Source organism: Salminus brasiliensis, chromosome 4 (assembly GCF_030463535.1).
Source record: "Salminus brasiliensis chromosome 4, fSalBra1.hap2, whole genome shotgun sequence".
NCBI lineage: Eukaryota > Metazoa > Chordata > Actinopteri > Characiformes > Bryconidae > Salminus > Salminus brasiliensis.
In genome coordinates this window covers 20,544,855-20,562,284 of record NC_132881.1, presented here as the reverse complement: position 1 = coordinate 20,562,284, position 17,430 = coordinate 20,544,855, and the positions used below count along the sequence as shown (strand labels likewise).

The 17,430-nt window shown below is 36.9% G+C and overlaps 1 protein-coding gene across 3 annotated transcripts in view; it reads left to right on the top strand.

Moving 5' to 3' along the window:
• The window catches only part of col21a1 (collagen, type XXI, alpha 1), a 35,039-nt gene extending 19,163 nt beyond the window's left edge, over positions 1–15,876 (top strand). Inside the window, exons 18-28 of one of the 3 annotated variants that reach the window (XM_072677567.1) lie at positions 1,797–1,850; positions 2,190–2,243; positions 5,023–5,094; positions 5,187–5,222; positions 5,949–5,993; positions 6,354–6,386; positions 7,392–7,538; positions 9,949–10,003; positions 11,805–12,005; positions 13,359–13,436; positions 14,830–15,876. In XM_072677567.1, coding sequence (XP_072533668.1) covers positions 1,797–1,850; positions 2,190–2,243; positions 5,023–5,094; positions 5,187–5,222; positions 5,949–5,993; positions 6,354–6,386; positions 7,392–7,538; positions 9,949–10,003; positions 11,805–12,005; positions 13,359–13,436; positions 14,830–15,017 — 963 coding nt within the window. In that variant the 3' untranslated portion in view covers positions 15,018–15,876. Of the gene's footprint in view, positions 1–1,796; positions 1,851–2,189; positions 2,244–5,022; positions 5,095–5,186; positions 5,223–5,948; positions 5,994–6,353; positions 6,387–7,391; positions 7,539–9,948; positions 10,004–11,804; positions 12,006–13,358; positions 13,437–14,829 lie in introns of those variants that run through there. The other 2 variants (XM_072677568.1, XM_072677569.1) reach the window with 2 other exon arrangements.
• The last annotated feature ends 1,554 nt before the right edge of the window (positions 15,877–17,430 follow it).

Here is a 17,430-nt window from a genome sequence, read left to right as displayed (position 1 = left end):
CGTTGGTCCCAGTTACTGCAGGTCATTCACTAGGTCCCCCCGTGTGGTTCTGGGATTTTTGCTCACCGTTCTTGTGATCATTTTAACCCCACGGGCTGAGATCTTGCGTGGAGCCCCTGATCGAGGGAGATTAGCAGTGGTCTTGTAGGTCTCCCATTTTCTGATTATTGCTCCCACAGTAGATTTCTTCACACCAAGCTGCTTGCCTATTGCAGATTCAGTCTTCCCAGCCTGGTGCAGGTCTACAATTTTGTTTCTGGTGTCCTTCGACAGCTCTTTGGTCTTCACCATAGTGGAGTTTGGAGTGTGACTGCTTGAGGTTGTGGGCAGGTGTCTTTTATACTGTTAACAAGTTCAAACAGGTGCCATTAATACAGGTAATGAGTAGAGGACAGAGAAGCCTCTTAAAGAAAAAGTTACAGGTCTGTGACAGCCAGAAATCTTGCTTGTTTGTAGGTGACCAAATACTTATTTTCCACCATTATTTGCAAATAAATTCTTTAAAAATCAGACAATGTGATTCTCAGAATTTTTTTTCTCATTTTGTCTCTCATAGTTGAGGTCTACCTATGATGTCAATTACAGGCCTCTCTCATTCAAGTGGGAGAACTTGAACAATTGGTGACTGACTAAATACTTTTTTCCCCACTGTATATCTAGTCAAGAGGAAAATATGCATATAATGACTACATGTACTGTGTACACTTCACATTGTATCACAAGTTATCATATAAAAGAGGACAGCAGCTAAATATTTTATTTAAAAGATTTATTAAAAATGTTATGATGTTATGATGTTTTTAAAAATGTTTAAAAACAGACTATTTGTTTAGCTAGGCTACTAATACACTAGCCCAATTAATGTACCACGGGGAAATGAAACAACAAGCATTTTGTACTTTTGTACTGTAGGTGGACAAAAACACTTCACCGTGCAAATAATTGAAAAGCGCACCTTTCTACACAACTAAATTCACAGTCAGCGTACATGTTCGATTATAACTTCTTTTTTTTTTACGTGAAGTCATGAAATTTCAAAGGAAACACTGAAATATTATGAACCTGAAAATATGAAAAATTAAATGCTAATATACATTATCCATTATCCATTGTGTCATGTAATTCCATTAATCCAAAATGGGGGTTCATAAATCCAAAAAAACATTTTGAACAGCTGTTCACTCAGTGTCGTAAGGTAAAAAGGAATCATCAAAGCAGGACTAATTGTGTGTTCTCTAATTCCGGTTATGGCTGGACAACATCAGGATTTAAACCTGGGTCCAAGCCAGAGAAAGGAGCATAACCTGGACGCCCAATGTATGCATATTTTAAATATATAACAATGCTTTTTGCTTCAATGTCTGGAAGTGTTGTTTAAATACCTGTTTACTGAACATGAACATTTGAATCTGCATGTATATCTTTAATCATCAGATGACAAACATAAATTCCTTACAGTATGAACAATCTACGTGAATCTATGTGAATCTACAAGGATCCTACAGGACAGGACTGCAGGACACAAAAATTCAGACACTGACATAGCCTGTTGTGAAACATGTAAAAAAAATATGCACATAAATACAGTAAAAAATAACAATTTTGAGAAATGCAGTTGATATCATGTGAGCTAGAACAAAGCCTGGTTACTACATTAACCACTACTTTTTGTATGAATGTTACTTGTATCTATTGTAAAATATGTGTTCTACTTAGTAAATAAACACCTACTGCTCGGTACAGAGCTTTTTAATTCATTTCTGTATATGTTAACAATTGCATGTACATTTTTATAGGGCGAGACTGGTTTGCCTGGAATGCCTGGGCCATCCGGATTACCTGGACCTAAGGTTGTAATGCATGTTTTTTGCGCTCTAATTGGAGTGTAGCTGAGGAAGGATTATCAAGAACAGCTTTATTCAAAGTTTCTCTGGATATGAATTACAAGGACTATCGAATTGTAACATGTATTGTTAAAATGCTCAGAAAATGCATTAGTTTGGATTGGCTTGGTTTGGCTTTTGCTTACTGTGAAATAAAGAAAAAAGTAAAAACTTCATGAAACACAGGTAATACTAGTTTTAGTAGTTTCATCTTATGTTCTGGTGATTAGACTATATTTTACATCCTCATAAAGGAAATGTTATTCTTTATCTTGTTAATTTATTATTTTATTTTAACATAATTAGGGCAGTAAAGGAGACAACGGGGAAGCAGGTCAACCAGGGCTCCCTGGGCAACAGGTCTGTATGCAAACATGCATATTTAAATTCATTACTAAATCCAGTGATATATAACAACTGTGACAAAGATAAATAACTTAAAAAAAAAAACTTGAGGGGAGAGGGGACTGGTCTGGTAGGGTCTTCCTGGCTACATCACGTCTTTAGGTACTTAAGTTAAGTCAAGTCAGATTGATTTGTATAGCGCTTTTTACAACTGTTGTCGTCACAAAGCAGCTTTACATAATTAGTAATTAATAAAAGAAAAAGACATGAAGGATCAAAGACCCCCAGTGAGCAAGCCAACGGCGACAGTGGCAAGGAAAAACTCCCTCAGAGCTGAAGGAAAAAACCTTGGGAGGAACCAAGACTTACAAGGGGGACCCATCCTCCTCTGGTCAGAACTATTTAAACATTAATGATAAAAATTACCAAACCAGATACAACAGATAGTTAATAGTGGTGATATTAATAGTGGTAGATAGTTACAAGTCCATTTAGGTTTTAACATGGTCATTAAACAGGTAGCAGTGGTAGGCGGGTGAGCTGCTGGTCTGCTATGGGTGGTGGTGGGTGGGGGGCCTGCTGGTTGGACCGGTAGGTGGCAGCTGGTTTGACGCAGGGAGAGGCGACCTCAGTGGGCAATCTTCCAGCAGGTCGGGCTGGGTGGCCATTTACTTGGAGAAGGTAAAAAGAGAAAGTTAGGAATTTTATGGAGCAGAGAATGTTGAGCAGTATCAGAGTGTGTCTGACGACTCCGGCAGGTCTGACTATAACAGCCTAATTAAAAGGAGAGAGCCAGAAGGTAACACAGACACGGGGGCACCCTGAAAACACCAGCATATATCTGCTCCACCGCCCACAAACCTAAGTGATCGCGTGTAAGCAGTGAGACGACAGCTCCAGCATCTCAGTGTACTACAATTCCCTGGGTCCGCGAACCCCTGGACCTGCAGCCTTTATCTAAGAAACATTAATTACCAAAAGCTAAAGTAAACATATAGGTTTTCAGCTTAGATTTAAAGATTGAGACTCTGTCTGAGTCCTGAACATTATCTGGAAGGTTATTTCAGAGTTGGGGGCTTTATAAGAAAAGGCTCTTCCCCCTGCTGAGGTTTTCTGAATTTTGGGAACGAGTAAGAGGCCAGCACCCTGAGATCTAAGTAGTCTTGATGGTTCCTAATATGTAATAAGATCCCGCAGGTACTCAGGAGCGAGGCCATGAAAGGCTTTATATGTTAATAAAAGTATTTTGTATTCAATACGGAATTTAACTGGGAGCCAATGAAGTGTTGATAGAAGTGGACTGATATTGTATTAAGAATTTTGTATTAAGTCATGCATAGTCTCTAAAGCTCTAATGATCCAGTACCTTTTGCTGGTTACCAACATAACCATGACATTGCTAAAGGTGCTGATTTACACAAAACAGCGTTCCAAAAGGTACTGCATACATGGAGATATCAGAACGGCAAACTTAGTTCATTTAGCAACTGTTAAACCAAGAATTAGAATTAGGAATTAGCAAGCCAAAAGAGAGCACGATTGAGTCTGGTGGTGAAAAAAAATGAGCTCTGTGAAAAGCCATAGATAGTCAGTATTTTCAGACAATATTAAGTGCTATGTTTTGCTGTTGTTTTTTTAACTACCTATACAACCGATACCTGACTAAGATACATGATAAAGAGACTTGACATAATAACCAGTTGTACTCCTGTAGCCAGAGTTTTATCTGTTGCTCAATTAATTTCCATATCACTGTCTTGAGACTCAATGTTTACCATGTTCAGTTTTCTATGTTGATTTACTTTATTTACATTCACCTGGATTAAAAGTTCAAAACACTTTCACCTTTTACTAAAAACTTATCATGAATCTACATGTTTTTCCTGCAGACAGTCACAGTATGTATTTTTACTAATAACAGTTATTTTAGTGAATAAAGAATAAAGATTATCAATAATAATCAAAAACTTGTAGTCAGAGTAGAACAGAACAACGGCAATTAAACAATTTCATCTTGTCAAAGCTTTTAACTGTGTATGTAAGTCATTGTTACATCTGATACCATGTTTAGAATGCATGTTTACTCAGTATTTCTTGTTTTTTTGTTAATTACTATGCATAAACTTATCAACTTGTGAAATTTTATTGGCTGTTACAGCACAGTGACTTTATGGGCAGGATTTAAAGACTGCACCGTCACATGCTGTAGCACTTTCCGTTGCCTATTTTGCAGGGTTAAAAGAAGTTGTCCTCTTTACTGCTAACCATAACCAATCATATAGTAAGGTTTTTTACAAGATTGTGTAACATGCCTACAGGGTTTTACTTCTATTCAGCCAGAAGAGCATTAGTGACGTTGAGAGTATATGTTGGACAATAACGTCTGACTTATTAGAATTGCAGTGTATTCCAAATGTTCAACTTTACAGTTGGCACACTGCATTCAAAAAAGTTAGCATTGTGCTTGCACACACTGAACCCAGACTGATCCATAAGACCAGATTCTGAAGTACTATTCATTACTATTATGAGTCCAATAGTGCTGTGCTTTACACTACTGTTCCCAATGTTTGACATTGTACATGGTGCACTTAGACATGGCTTGAACATGGAAATCCAATGCATGAAGCTCCTGACATTTTTGCTACTCTCAGGTATGGATGTTTTAAAATATCCAAACCCGTTGATTACAAGCAGTGTCCACATACTTTGTCTACATACAGTAATATAGCTTTAATGTATATAACAAAGTCATATATCTACAATTCTAATTAATTTGACTTCTTCTTGTTAGGGCCAATCTGGTGAGCTGGGAAGCCCAGGTCAGCCAGGACATCCTGGAATGCCTGGAATAAAAGGACATAAGGTATTAAAGATACAATTATATGCACTGTAACACTATTGTAATACTTCTTTATTCCATGCAATAATATCTGCTTTTCTGTTTTTTTCTGTTAGGGTGAAAGTGGAGAAACAGGTGAAAGAGGGGGAGAGGTATGTGGAAGTCCTACTTTAAAATTTATGGCAGGCATCCACTGAATGACAGTGAATTCTGTGTTTTGACATGTTTGTCTTATAAAGTCTTTAAAAGTCAGTGTTTATGACTAATAAGGCAATGTTTTCTGTACAGCCTGACAACAAACTAACAGCATGTGTGTACAGTGTTATTTTTGTTCCAGTCTGTGGAATGTATTATTCAATGTCCAATTGAGAGCTTTGTCTTGAATGATACAATGCATACAATCTTATTGTATAAATCTTATGCAATGTTTTACAATGCAAGGTCTCAGATCTTTAGTAACATATTAGGCAGGAGGCATGTCAGCTAAATCAGATTTCAAATCAAATAAAGCATTCTATATTCTTTAGCCTCTATGCAAGGAGCAGACATAATGACATAATGGTGTTTTAACTTGATGACAGGTGATGTGGTGGGGAGAAAAAAACATTCTGTAATATTACTGGTTAATATAAATGTTCAGGTTGAAGTGTATCAGAATAATGGCTATACTTTTCAAAACATAAAGGAAATACATTTTTGTCCTTCAGCAAAAAGTTTACTGTTACATTACATTATCAGGTTGCTCAGCATATTTTATTTGTTTAGCAATGTCATGTCATGCGTTTATCCAGCATTTTGTGTTGATTTAAAACTGCAAATTGTAGTTGAAAATGTTTATTTAAATGAACATTTAACATATTCTCTTTCTATTTCAAAAGGGCTTGAAAGGGGAGAAAGGAGATACAGGAAAACCTGGTAATAATGTAAGTCCATCTTAATTTACACAAAATGTTATATGTGATTTGGATAGCCAATCACTACACTTTAGACATGGTTTGGCAAAAGGACATTTTTATAATTATGTTCACTTCTGTGTTTATACTGTTTATGGTAGCCTGATAACTGTTAAGTTAGCTCACATTAAGAGCAGCTCCACACACAAATCACCCCACTACTGCCCAATGACACTTTTATGTTTTACTTTGTGTTTTAACTATTTTTGCCTGCCAAATTAACTAACATTAGCATGATAACTGCACCAAAATGAAGGACTTTTTGATCCAGCTGTGGACACACCCATTTCACAAAAATGACACAAACTACAAAACGTTCTTCACAAACAGGGGTTGACTGGGTCAACGGGCCAAAAAGGAGAGGTGGGTCAATATTTTGCTTTGTTTTGAATTGGTTAAAAGCATAATGGTTGCTCTGGGAATAATAATCAGTTTTGTTTATTCTGTTACTTAATGGGGGATGGGCAATATAATACATTTCTGTGTCTGTTTAGAACACTGACCAACTGCATTTTTAATTACAAAGAGAGCATAATTAGCATGTGTAATTGGATCTAATGCCATTTTTTACTTGTGTTTGTGTCATCCTTCAGATGCATTCACTCTACTCACATTGTGTTCTAAGCACAACTTGTATATGAGCAAGTTTGGAATCACCAGTTTAAGAAAAACATTACTGTTTATTTACACTAATGTGACTGATTTCATTTTCAGCAATGAAATATAAGGGCTGGGCATTTAGAAATCACTGAATCAAACCATTGAATCAAATTACTATTTAGTTAATTGTTTTAAATTGACAAAAAATGCTTTTGATTCAGACAGAAACCCTATGAATGAACCAAATTGAAGCCTAAAGCAGCAAGAATGTTTAATGAGTTAGCACAAGAAAAAAACAGTATACATAGAAGTCATATGTCATAGCTGGACCTTGAAAGATCATGGTTTCCTTTTTGATCATTTTGTTCATGGTTGCAAAATTGACTGCAAGCATTTTGCAAATGTTATTGAGGTTATCTTTGCAAATCGTTTTAACATTCATCCAAAAGATCAAGATATCTGAGGCACACCCCAGCAACACAGTTTTTCCATTCTTACCCTCTTTTAATGCCACTGCTATTTTCATTCCACATTCTTCCCCCCTATTTTTCTTTCACATGATGGCAAAAAATCGATAGTGATTGTTCGCATCACGTGTTACAAGTGTTGTGATAATCATTATAACAGAAATCAATTTAACTAAAGTCACACATATACTGGACCTTTTGCAATCAAACTCACATATTCTCCTATCATCTAAATTATATTAAGGGTACTGGGGTTGGCTGTTTTAATTGTTTGCTGATGCTGTGCTTGTGTGCATGTCAGAAAGGGACAACAGGAGAGCCTGGCCAGAGGGGACAGACAGGCCACCAGGGACAGCCAGGACAACCCGGGCAGCCAGGTCCCCCTGGACCAAGAGGACAGAGTGGAAACTCTGGCCCCCCGGGACAACCTGGACCTGAAGGACGGCCAGTATGTACTGTTTCTGTTGGAATATACCATTTACTCTTCCTGCACCCTTATGTGTAAAGTAGGTAGAACTACAGACTGTTTTTATGAATTCATCATAGTTGTGATATCATAACCATGAACACATTTATCTTATTGTAAATACATTGTATTTCTTACCAATTAATGTTAAAGCCTGTTTGTTGCTAACCAAATACATGGATGATGGACCATTCTCAGAACAGCAGGGGCATTAACTTGACACAATTATGTACTTTATGGACTTTATGTAATGACTTTATTATAGTGTGGTCAACATAATTATTAGTTTTTAATAATCAGCTTTTTAATGTCCCCCCATCTTTTGTTTGTGTGAAATGGTAACAGAGTCAGCGGTTTGGTATTTTATTTATTATATGTGGTTACATTGTAATTAGTATCATAATATGTCTATTCGGTCAGAACAATTTAAATGAGATCAACTACGAGATTATATATATAAATACTCAAATGATGCAAACTTGCTAATGAGAAGGACTTTATTGGATCTCTACCCTGGTGGTCAGCCTAAAGATGAAACCCTGCTAGAGATTTCATTTTGTCCACAATTCATAATCCCCACTGTTTAAATGTCACATTTTACAGGGTTCTACTTGAGTGGTCTTCTGCTTTTAAAAGTGTAATACTCAAACCTGATTAGTTACACCAAGGAATAACTGGTTAACATAAGGCAGGTCACCTTAGATGATTTTCTGTCAGTTTTTACAGACCCTGTAATTTTTTGGTAATCGTTGCCGTAGGAAAAGCAGCTATTTGTGAGACACAGACATAAATGGGGGAAGTGCACTGGTGTGAATGTGAAGCGGGGATTTCTAACTGTGGTTCAGTCAATTCAGCTTGTGAATTCCGGCTTCCTGCCCAACAAAATTGATGAGCTGCTTCTCCTCAATGAACTCTGCCCTTTGCTTTACTGAGATCTGGCCCAGCAATTCAATCCCTGACAGCAAAATACTTCTGGACTACTGCAGGACTTTCATCTATACTGGGGAAAAGGAAAGGCAATGGAATTTGCTACATTAACAAAATCAATACTGCAGCACCAACTTAAAGACATTGTTCATTACTTGCAAGCCATTCACTGCAGGAGTTTTTCTCCTTCATACTAGTTGGTCTTTACATCCTACCGCAAGTAAGCATAAATGACATGCTGCAAACTCAGATTGACCAGATAACCGTTTTGGAATCAAAATATGCAGATGCATTTCGCTGTGTTCCCCAGGCAGCTTTGGGGCACTCTGAGTACTGTTTGGTTTATCTTATTCCAACCAACAAGCAGAAACTAAATTCTGAAAAGCCTGTAGTAAAAACAGTAATGAAATCAACCAGAGAGGCAAAGCAAGAACTGCGGAACTGACAACCTGAAAGAACTGACTGACACTGTTATCTTAAATAATTGTTTGTAGAAAATGCGTGTCCAATCAAAACATTCTGCACATGCAGTTACAACAAGCTATGGTTAACGACCAAAGTAAGACTGCTATGTCAGGCAAGGCAGATGCCTACAGGAGGGATGTAGGGCCTTGCACAAAAACACTCATTAACAAAGGATATCAGAGTGGCTAAAATAAGCTACACTGAAAAGCTGAAAAACAAGAGGTCTTTTGAAGGACTGATGGTGTCCCTTATGAATGATGTTACAGGACACCTGCCTACAGATTGTCTACCGGGCAAATAGGTCAGTGGGTGATGCAGTTGACATGGGACTGCACCACATTCTGCAACACCTTTACTGCCCAGTAAAGGATCCTGTCTGTGGAATTCAGCTTGACATTCAACACCATTGTGCCAAAAATCCTCTCCTCCAAAGTCTCCTGGCTCACTGTATCCCCTGCCACTGTAACAGTAGCTTTCCTGACAGGCATGAAATATCAGGTGTGGCTGGGAGAAGTATTTTCCACAGAGTGGCAGGAGGTTAAATGTCTGGTGATCTGGTGCAGTCAAAACAACTTGAAACTGAACATACTCAGACTTTGGAAATGAATGTAGATATTGGGAGACACACCCCTCAGTTTTATCCTTCACAATATCCAACAGCCCTTTGTCAGCCATGGAGTCCAAAATTCTGAGAGGTACAAGAGGTACACCTGAATAAAGATTTCATTTTTTTACTATGCACTTCAACTTTTTGGCACATCAAAGGACTGCAACAAAAAAAGAACTTCAAACTAGACTTTAGAGAAAAAAAATCAAGAACACTGTAGCTTAAATGCTTTTAAAAGACAAATTGCCAGTTTCATTCATGTTTTCCCATTTATAAGAATGAAAATAGTGAATGAATATAAGTACTATATGAATAATCTGTCATTTTAATGGTACAGGACAATGTTCTTTTAGCTGCCATAGGTTTGACATAAAGGATCCTTTGATTTTGCAGGGAAGAGAGCTATCTGAACAACATATTCAACAGATATGCAGAGAGGTCCTTCGATGTAAGTATTCATAATAACACAAGACAACAGCGCATGTTTCTGCTTTAGACAAAAAGCTTTAGAAATGTACATAACATAAAAATTGCCAACCTTAAAACCCTACTTTGGATATCTTGGAGTAGACAGAAACAAAGTAATCATTAATAACAGACATTGCAGACATTTTCCTTTAAAAAAAAAAAAAAAAATAAAAAAATAAATAAATAAATAAATAAATAAAAAAAGGGGCAGCGGTGGCTCAGCGGTTAGAGCGCCGGGATATCGATAACAGGGTTGTGGGTTCGATTCCCGGGCTCGGCAAGCTGCCACTGTTGGGCCCTTGAGCAAGGCCCTTTACCCTCTCTGCTCCCCGGGCGCTGGAGTTGGCTGCCCACCGCTCTGGGTGTGTGTGTGTACTCACTGCCCCTAACACGTGTGTGTGTGTGAGTGTGTGTTCACTACCAGATGGGTTAAATGCGGAGGACACATTTCGCTGTACAGTCCACACTGTACAGTGACGAATACGTGCACCTTTATCCTTTACCTTTATCCTTTTTAGTGCTTTACATAAGTCAATAATGTGAAAAAAGCTGCATTGAAACTGAAAAATATAGTCAGTGCCTTCCAATTGCTCATTCCCCAAACATAAGCATGGGCACCGAATGCTGTTGCAAAATTAGTTGTGAGTGTACTTTGTTAACTTCAGATTTGCGATGCAAAATCATTATCTGCCTACCAGCTATAAAGTTCAGTGTCAGTCTACATGTCCTTTAAATTCTCCTAGCTTCCTTGCCAGCATTAGAAAGCCCTTTGTTCATGGTTAAATTTACTCTAGAAAGAACATTCTCTGTTCTTCCAGATTTCTTTTCTTTCAGTCATCATAAGTAGTGGATCTAGCATTTTATTATTGTTATTTTCCTATCATTATTTCTCAGAAAAGCAAAGCAGATGTCAGAAAGAGAAAAGATTCTTTGAATTTACATCATTTAAATGTGTCTAGTGGTTACAAACAAATATAATATGTTACATCAACACAATACTTGCCAAAAAAAAAAAAACTAATTGAAAGCAATTCTGTTGATGTAACATTTTGTTTGGGTGCAACCACTTGAAACATTTGAATCATTCAACTATTTTGTTGGTGCATTGAGGGCATGTTCACACTTGGCTAAATTAAAGACACATCATCTGAAAGCACCCGTATGAGAGATCCTTAGGCCAGTGGAAATTATTACTACTACTACTACTATTATTATTATTATTATTATTATTATTATTATATCACTGCTAAATCATAAAATCTGCCCAATCAGATGTGATATTTTACTATATGACTTTTGTTTACATCTTTATGTTTTTATGTCAGATATGTCAGTGTGATTCCTAACAAACTAGGAATCAAGGGAACTATAGCATAGATTAGGGATTGCTTAGACCAGTGCTTCTCAAGCAGGATCTCGACATATTTTTGCCCACATATCTATCCCAGGGCATGTATAAGACTGCAATTGTAAGCAACACTGGGTACGTTCCTAGAAATGGGGAGTTTGAAACACCAGATCATTAACATGACCAAACAAACTCAGGTTAGGTAAAGCAGTACACCGGTTAATAAACACTGAGCATCTTATTTACTTGTGGTCTACTAATAGGTGCCCTTCAAACTGAATTCAGGGTAAAGAAACAGTGTAAGCTTGGGACAAGAAAGCACTAGACTGAACCTTAGAACGTCTTTGAGTCTTTCATAAACAAAGAAAAAAAAAAGTTAAAATGATATTTGAGTTTGTCCTGTCTTATGTTAGTCATAATCTTTTCATTGCAGCGGAGATTCCCTCACTTCTACTAAGCAGTCAGCACAGTCAACAGAGAAGTTGTGACCACTGTCATACAAGGACAGGCCCTCCTGGAATACCTGGGCCTGTGGGTCCCCAAGGTTCAAGAGGTTTTCCAGGAGTGCCAGGATCTAGCGGGATGCAGGGACATCGTGGCTTACCTGGGAGGCCAGGCATCCCTGGCATGAAAGGTAACAACATACATTATGTCTTTTTCTACTGGCACACTCATGTGTTATACCATATAAACAAATGTAACAATGAAAAAATTAAAGTAATGGGCAACCTGAATTTTGACAGGAAATATAAACTTAATAGAGTTATTTCGAACTGGTCCAGTGGCTCAACATCAACTGATGTTACTAAAATGGATGTTGTAGAGGGTCTAGATCAGTCCATGTGGAGCAGTGTGTTTAGCTTCTGCTTCAGGGTCTTACGGTAGTGGACTGGATATTCTTGCATGTTTTGCCAGATGGTAAGATATGAACTGCATAATTTAAATTACATATGTTTAAAACTCGGATTCATTCATTGTATTTTCTCTGTAACTTTATATGAAATGTAACTGTTTTACCAAACTGTGACCCATAAACTGAGTACTAAACCGAATCGTGAAAGAGGCGAACCGTTACACTCCTAATAACCTCAAACCAACAGCTATGGATTAATGAGGCTAAGCTTTTGAAATGGTCCTCCTAAAGTCCCATTCTCAACTATATTGAAAAGATTACACCTGTACTTGTGTTTTGCCAAGAGTGATCAAATATCCAATCAGAATTCTTGCTTATGCAACCTGCAATTTGCTAAGGGACATTTAAGGGACCTGCAATTTGCTAAGGGACCAAATATTAGACGTGGATGTGTATTGTTGATTCTAAATATATCATATTTAGTCCAATATTGTTTGTAATCGTCCAACCACAACAGTATGTTATGTGAGAAAATGGATGGAAAATGTTTAATATTCCAAGGGGATCACATCCCTTTGATAAATATTGTAGAAGATGAAAAACAAAACAAAGCTTTTGCAAAATGACTGCATGCGAATGCAGTAACGTTTCTAAACAGGAAACCCATCTATTGGACCATGGTACTTATTAGCTATTTTGAAAGGTTGGATACCATAGCGTCCAACTAGACCATTAAACCTCTGAACTTTCACATTTGCCATTGATACGAATCCATGTAGGTCTACAGTTGGACAACCCTGTCCAAATTAGATATTTTGTTGATTTTTGAGTTAAAGAGAAGTAAACATAATATTATTATTATTATTTTAATATCAATATATTGTGCTCTTGATTCATTTAAATGAAGGAAATCATAAAAGGTTATTGTTGACCATAAACAAATGTTTTTTTAAGTCCAAAAAAATTTGGAAGGTTCAATAAGGTCTATAGTTTTTGTACTGTAAATAGCAAAGCACTTTTGTTAAATAGCAAAGTACTTCTGTAAGTCGCTCTGGATAAAAGTGTCTTCTAAATGTAAATGTACTGTAATTTATGATGAAACATATAAGAATTAATTGCTTTGGGAATTTCCAGGTGACCCGGGAGAAAAAGGTGAAAAGGGTAATCAAGGTCGATCAGGAATTGGAGACCCAGGTGCACCAGGACTTACAGGCAAGGACAAACCAATGGCTACAAACATAAATCAATTTATCTAAATTGTAAGATATCCAATTATAGGATCAGTGGCTTAAGTTGTAAATGATTTTTTCCTACGAATTTGTAATAAGTTACTTATAAACATATAATGACAATTGCATTAATTTATTTTAATTGCACCAGTTTGTTCTACACTGGACACTTCTGTGAGAACACTTATTTAGCACAGCTGAACTGGATTTTCACAAGCATTTTTGTATTTTTTTAACTAAATTTAACATAAGTATGTATATATATATATATATATATATATATATATATATATATATATATATATATATATCATAACTAAATGAACACTAAATACAGCATTAACATTCAATCAACAAGTCCTGTGTGAAAAGGTAACTGCCCCCATGTTACTCAGTCAACCAATAAACCACATGGGGTACATTAAAGTAGACACACTCATGGCTGATTATTACCAGCCGTGTTGAATCTAAACATCACTTAACTAGAAACATTCCAGCACTGTGAAGAAGACAGAAGTCTCAACAAGCAGTCCACAACACCACTATCAAAAAATATTTGCATAAGAAAGATAATGAAATAATAGTTATTTAAACATATCAGTCTGAAGAGGGCTACAGAGCCATTTCTAAAGGCTTCCAGCAAACCACAGTGAGAACGATTATCTACAAACTGACAAAAATTGGGCGAGCCGTTTGATTTGGCAATGCAAAACACATTGGAAGTGACACGCTGATTGGTTTATTGCACTTTACACCCAAGACACAGCAAACTTTTCCTGTCATTGTGATAGCAATGTAATGTGCAATAAACCAATCAGCGTGTCACTTCCAATGTGTTTTGCATTGCCAAAATAGCAATACACCAGAAATTTACCTGAACACACATTTCGAGACCACCTCGCCCATCGGCGTAGATATATTCGCAAGCACCATTGCTATTGAAGGCATGAAAATGGACTGTTGGCAGGGTGTGAGATAGCAATGAGCATTGTGATGCACCTTGCATAGGGTGTAAGATAGGGCCCAAAGGTTCATTTTACATTTGCCACAAAACATATTGCAGTATACAGAAATAACAGCATAGAGACATTGCATATAATCAACAAATTGTAATAGATGGATTTAAATATTCTATGAAAGAACTGTAACTTGTAACTTGTGACTTTACATGAAGAAAATGCTGACTCATATACAACAAGAAATGTTATGACTGACTTCAGTTCATTAATTGCGTCTGTGGTAATTGTGGAGCTGTTTCATAAACAAAATATAAGATGCTCATTATTTGAAAGAACACTGAAAAAGCATTAAACACAGTCTTTAAAAATGTTTGCTTTTTAATTTTACTATAATGCTAATATTGTTTGTTGTTGTAGGTCCAATGGGTCCACCAGGGGCCAGTAAACCAGGTCATCCAGGCAAACCAGGTTTGCCTGGTCGTAATGGAGAAGAAGGTAAAAGAGGATATCCTGGAGAACCTGGGACACCTGGTGTGTGCCATCCCTCCATGTGCTATGGTGTAATGTTTCGAAGGGATTCTTTCAATAAAGGCCCAAACTATTGAAGCAACATTAAATGAAATATAGACTACCCGTCTAGATGTGGTGCTCAGTGAATGAGAGAAAAGTTAACAGCAAACCTTTCCAATCTCAGGATGATCATTTTTTTCAAGGGTGTCTCTAAATGCATGGAGACATCAAGTACCTCTAATAGTGTAAATAATAAATGCACACATGAAACATGGCATTGCCTAAACAATGTTACTTGTTTCACCACTTGCCTTTCTGTAAACGGAACAGTACCATGAGTTACTTTTTTTCTCTAGCAAGCAAAATGCAACAGACCTGTATTAATCATCTAGAATTAAGCATCTAGAATCTGGAGCTCTGCACTGCTTGCAGCCTGAACAAATGGACCTACTTGTTTTCTGACTCTATAGCTCCCCCCAGCGTTTGTCTGTAGCTTTTCAACCATCCTGTAGTATCACACCTCTTTTACAATTTTGCTTTATTTAATATGTTGAAGATGCATTGTCTGGCAAGACATTCATTCTATACATTCTGACATCTCACTTTCTTCCATAGCTTAAATGTAAGCCATAAAACTGCATGCTTTTTCATTCAAGTTGGCTGTCTGTCTGCTAATCTGTTAAATGATTGCCTCATTTACCTTGATATAGGATCATAAGAGATGAACAATAGAGCAACATCTTGCCCATTTAAGTAAAATTATCATCTTCATCATGGATAACAAATGTGGGCTTGTTATAAAAACAGTTAGTACTGCTTTGCTGTCATGAACCATGATTGCGTTTCTGGTTGTTTGTCCAACAATTAAGACTTTTTAGATATTGTTATGAATAGATAATTTCACTTTTTAAAAGAATATTTGTAATGTTTGAATTCTTATTGTTTATGTGTTTTTGTGACTTTTAATAATATTAATTAAAACATTTTTTATTAAATATTGTGTCTCTTAATTCATATAGTAGTTTACCTAATCATAAGCCTATTTAAAACAAAAAAACACTTGCTTATAAGAGAAGATAAACAACAAATATTAATAGACAGTACTAAAAATACCTACGACTAGCTTAGTGCTCTGCGAGACTCTTTTACTGGGATTAATGTGAATATAACTTTTTTGCGTATTTCACTTGACTGCATTTGTATGTATGATCTAGAGATAAAGAAAGCAAATCAGCAACATAACCAAAAGGCTAGAGACAAGAAAAACCTTATCTCATATTACCATATTCTCAAATGCTGTCCACCTGCCCAGTGTTTCAGTAATAACAGTCACTAAAGTGACTTTTCAAAGAGTATTGAGAGTGTTGCTTGTGAAGGAAAAAACAGAATAGCAACTGTCCCTCAGGTGACTGACAATGTCAATGTAGACATTTTGCATGGGAGATTCCGCTAGCATGGTTTGGATCCACTTGTCCCCTAAGCGGGAAGGATCATTGGCAAATCAATATAACGTTATTGTTACTAATAATTATAATAAAACTGTTGGCTAAAATTAATAATGCCTCACTTTTAGTCTGTCATCAATCTGTAATGTTGAATAATAAGCCAACACAACTCACTTCAGGGCATTGGATAGTGCAAATTGTGTTTTTCTTATAGATTCACATTAAAAACATAAATAAGAGCCGACAAACAACTTATTGTGAGTTAAATTTGAAGCTACGGCGTATACCTGTTTGTGGGTAGACATGTCCCGTTTGGTCAGATCTTGTTCTCTACTGCAAATCATGCCCCCCCTAACCCACATCACTAACAGGATTGGCTTTCTCTGTGAACTAGATGTGCAGGTAGGCTCATATTGATTCAGTAAGGGACAATGCATTTTTTATTAATAAGGAATGCTTTTTAAAAAACAGCTTTTTTCCCTTCTTCTCTGTGTTGGTCAGGCAGAGGTAAACAAAAACATCGCCTCTGATTGATCCTTTCCTGTATTTTATGACATTTTGAGTAAGAGGTTGCTACTGAGTTGACATTGTTGCTTTCCTTGATGAAGGCCACAGGTTGTGCATAGATGGCACATCTATCCACACATCCCCCTTCTTATATGCTTCTATCTGGTCAGTGCCCCTGTGCATCCAGAGCTTACCCAGAATGGGCTCAAAGCAGGAATACCCTCTGGACAGAGCGCCAATCTACACTTTGTGCACAATTATTTGGCAAGTATTTTGACCATATTATCATTCTTATTGTCTAACTCCAAACTGGATGAATGCTTAATAGATTTAAGCATATGAGGTGATGTGTGTCTGTGTAATGAGGGAGAGTGTGGCCTAAGGAGGTCAACACCCTATATCAAGGTGTGCACAACTATTAGGTAGCCTTTTTCTTTAGGCAAAATGGGCCAAAAAAGAGATTTAACTGACTCTGAAAAGTCAAAATCTCTCTGAGGGATGCAGCACTCTTGAAATTGCTAAAATATTGGGGCCTGATCACAGAACCATCAAACGT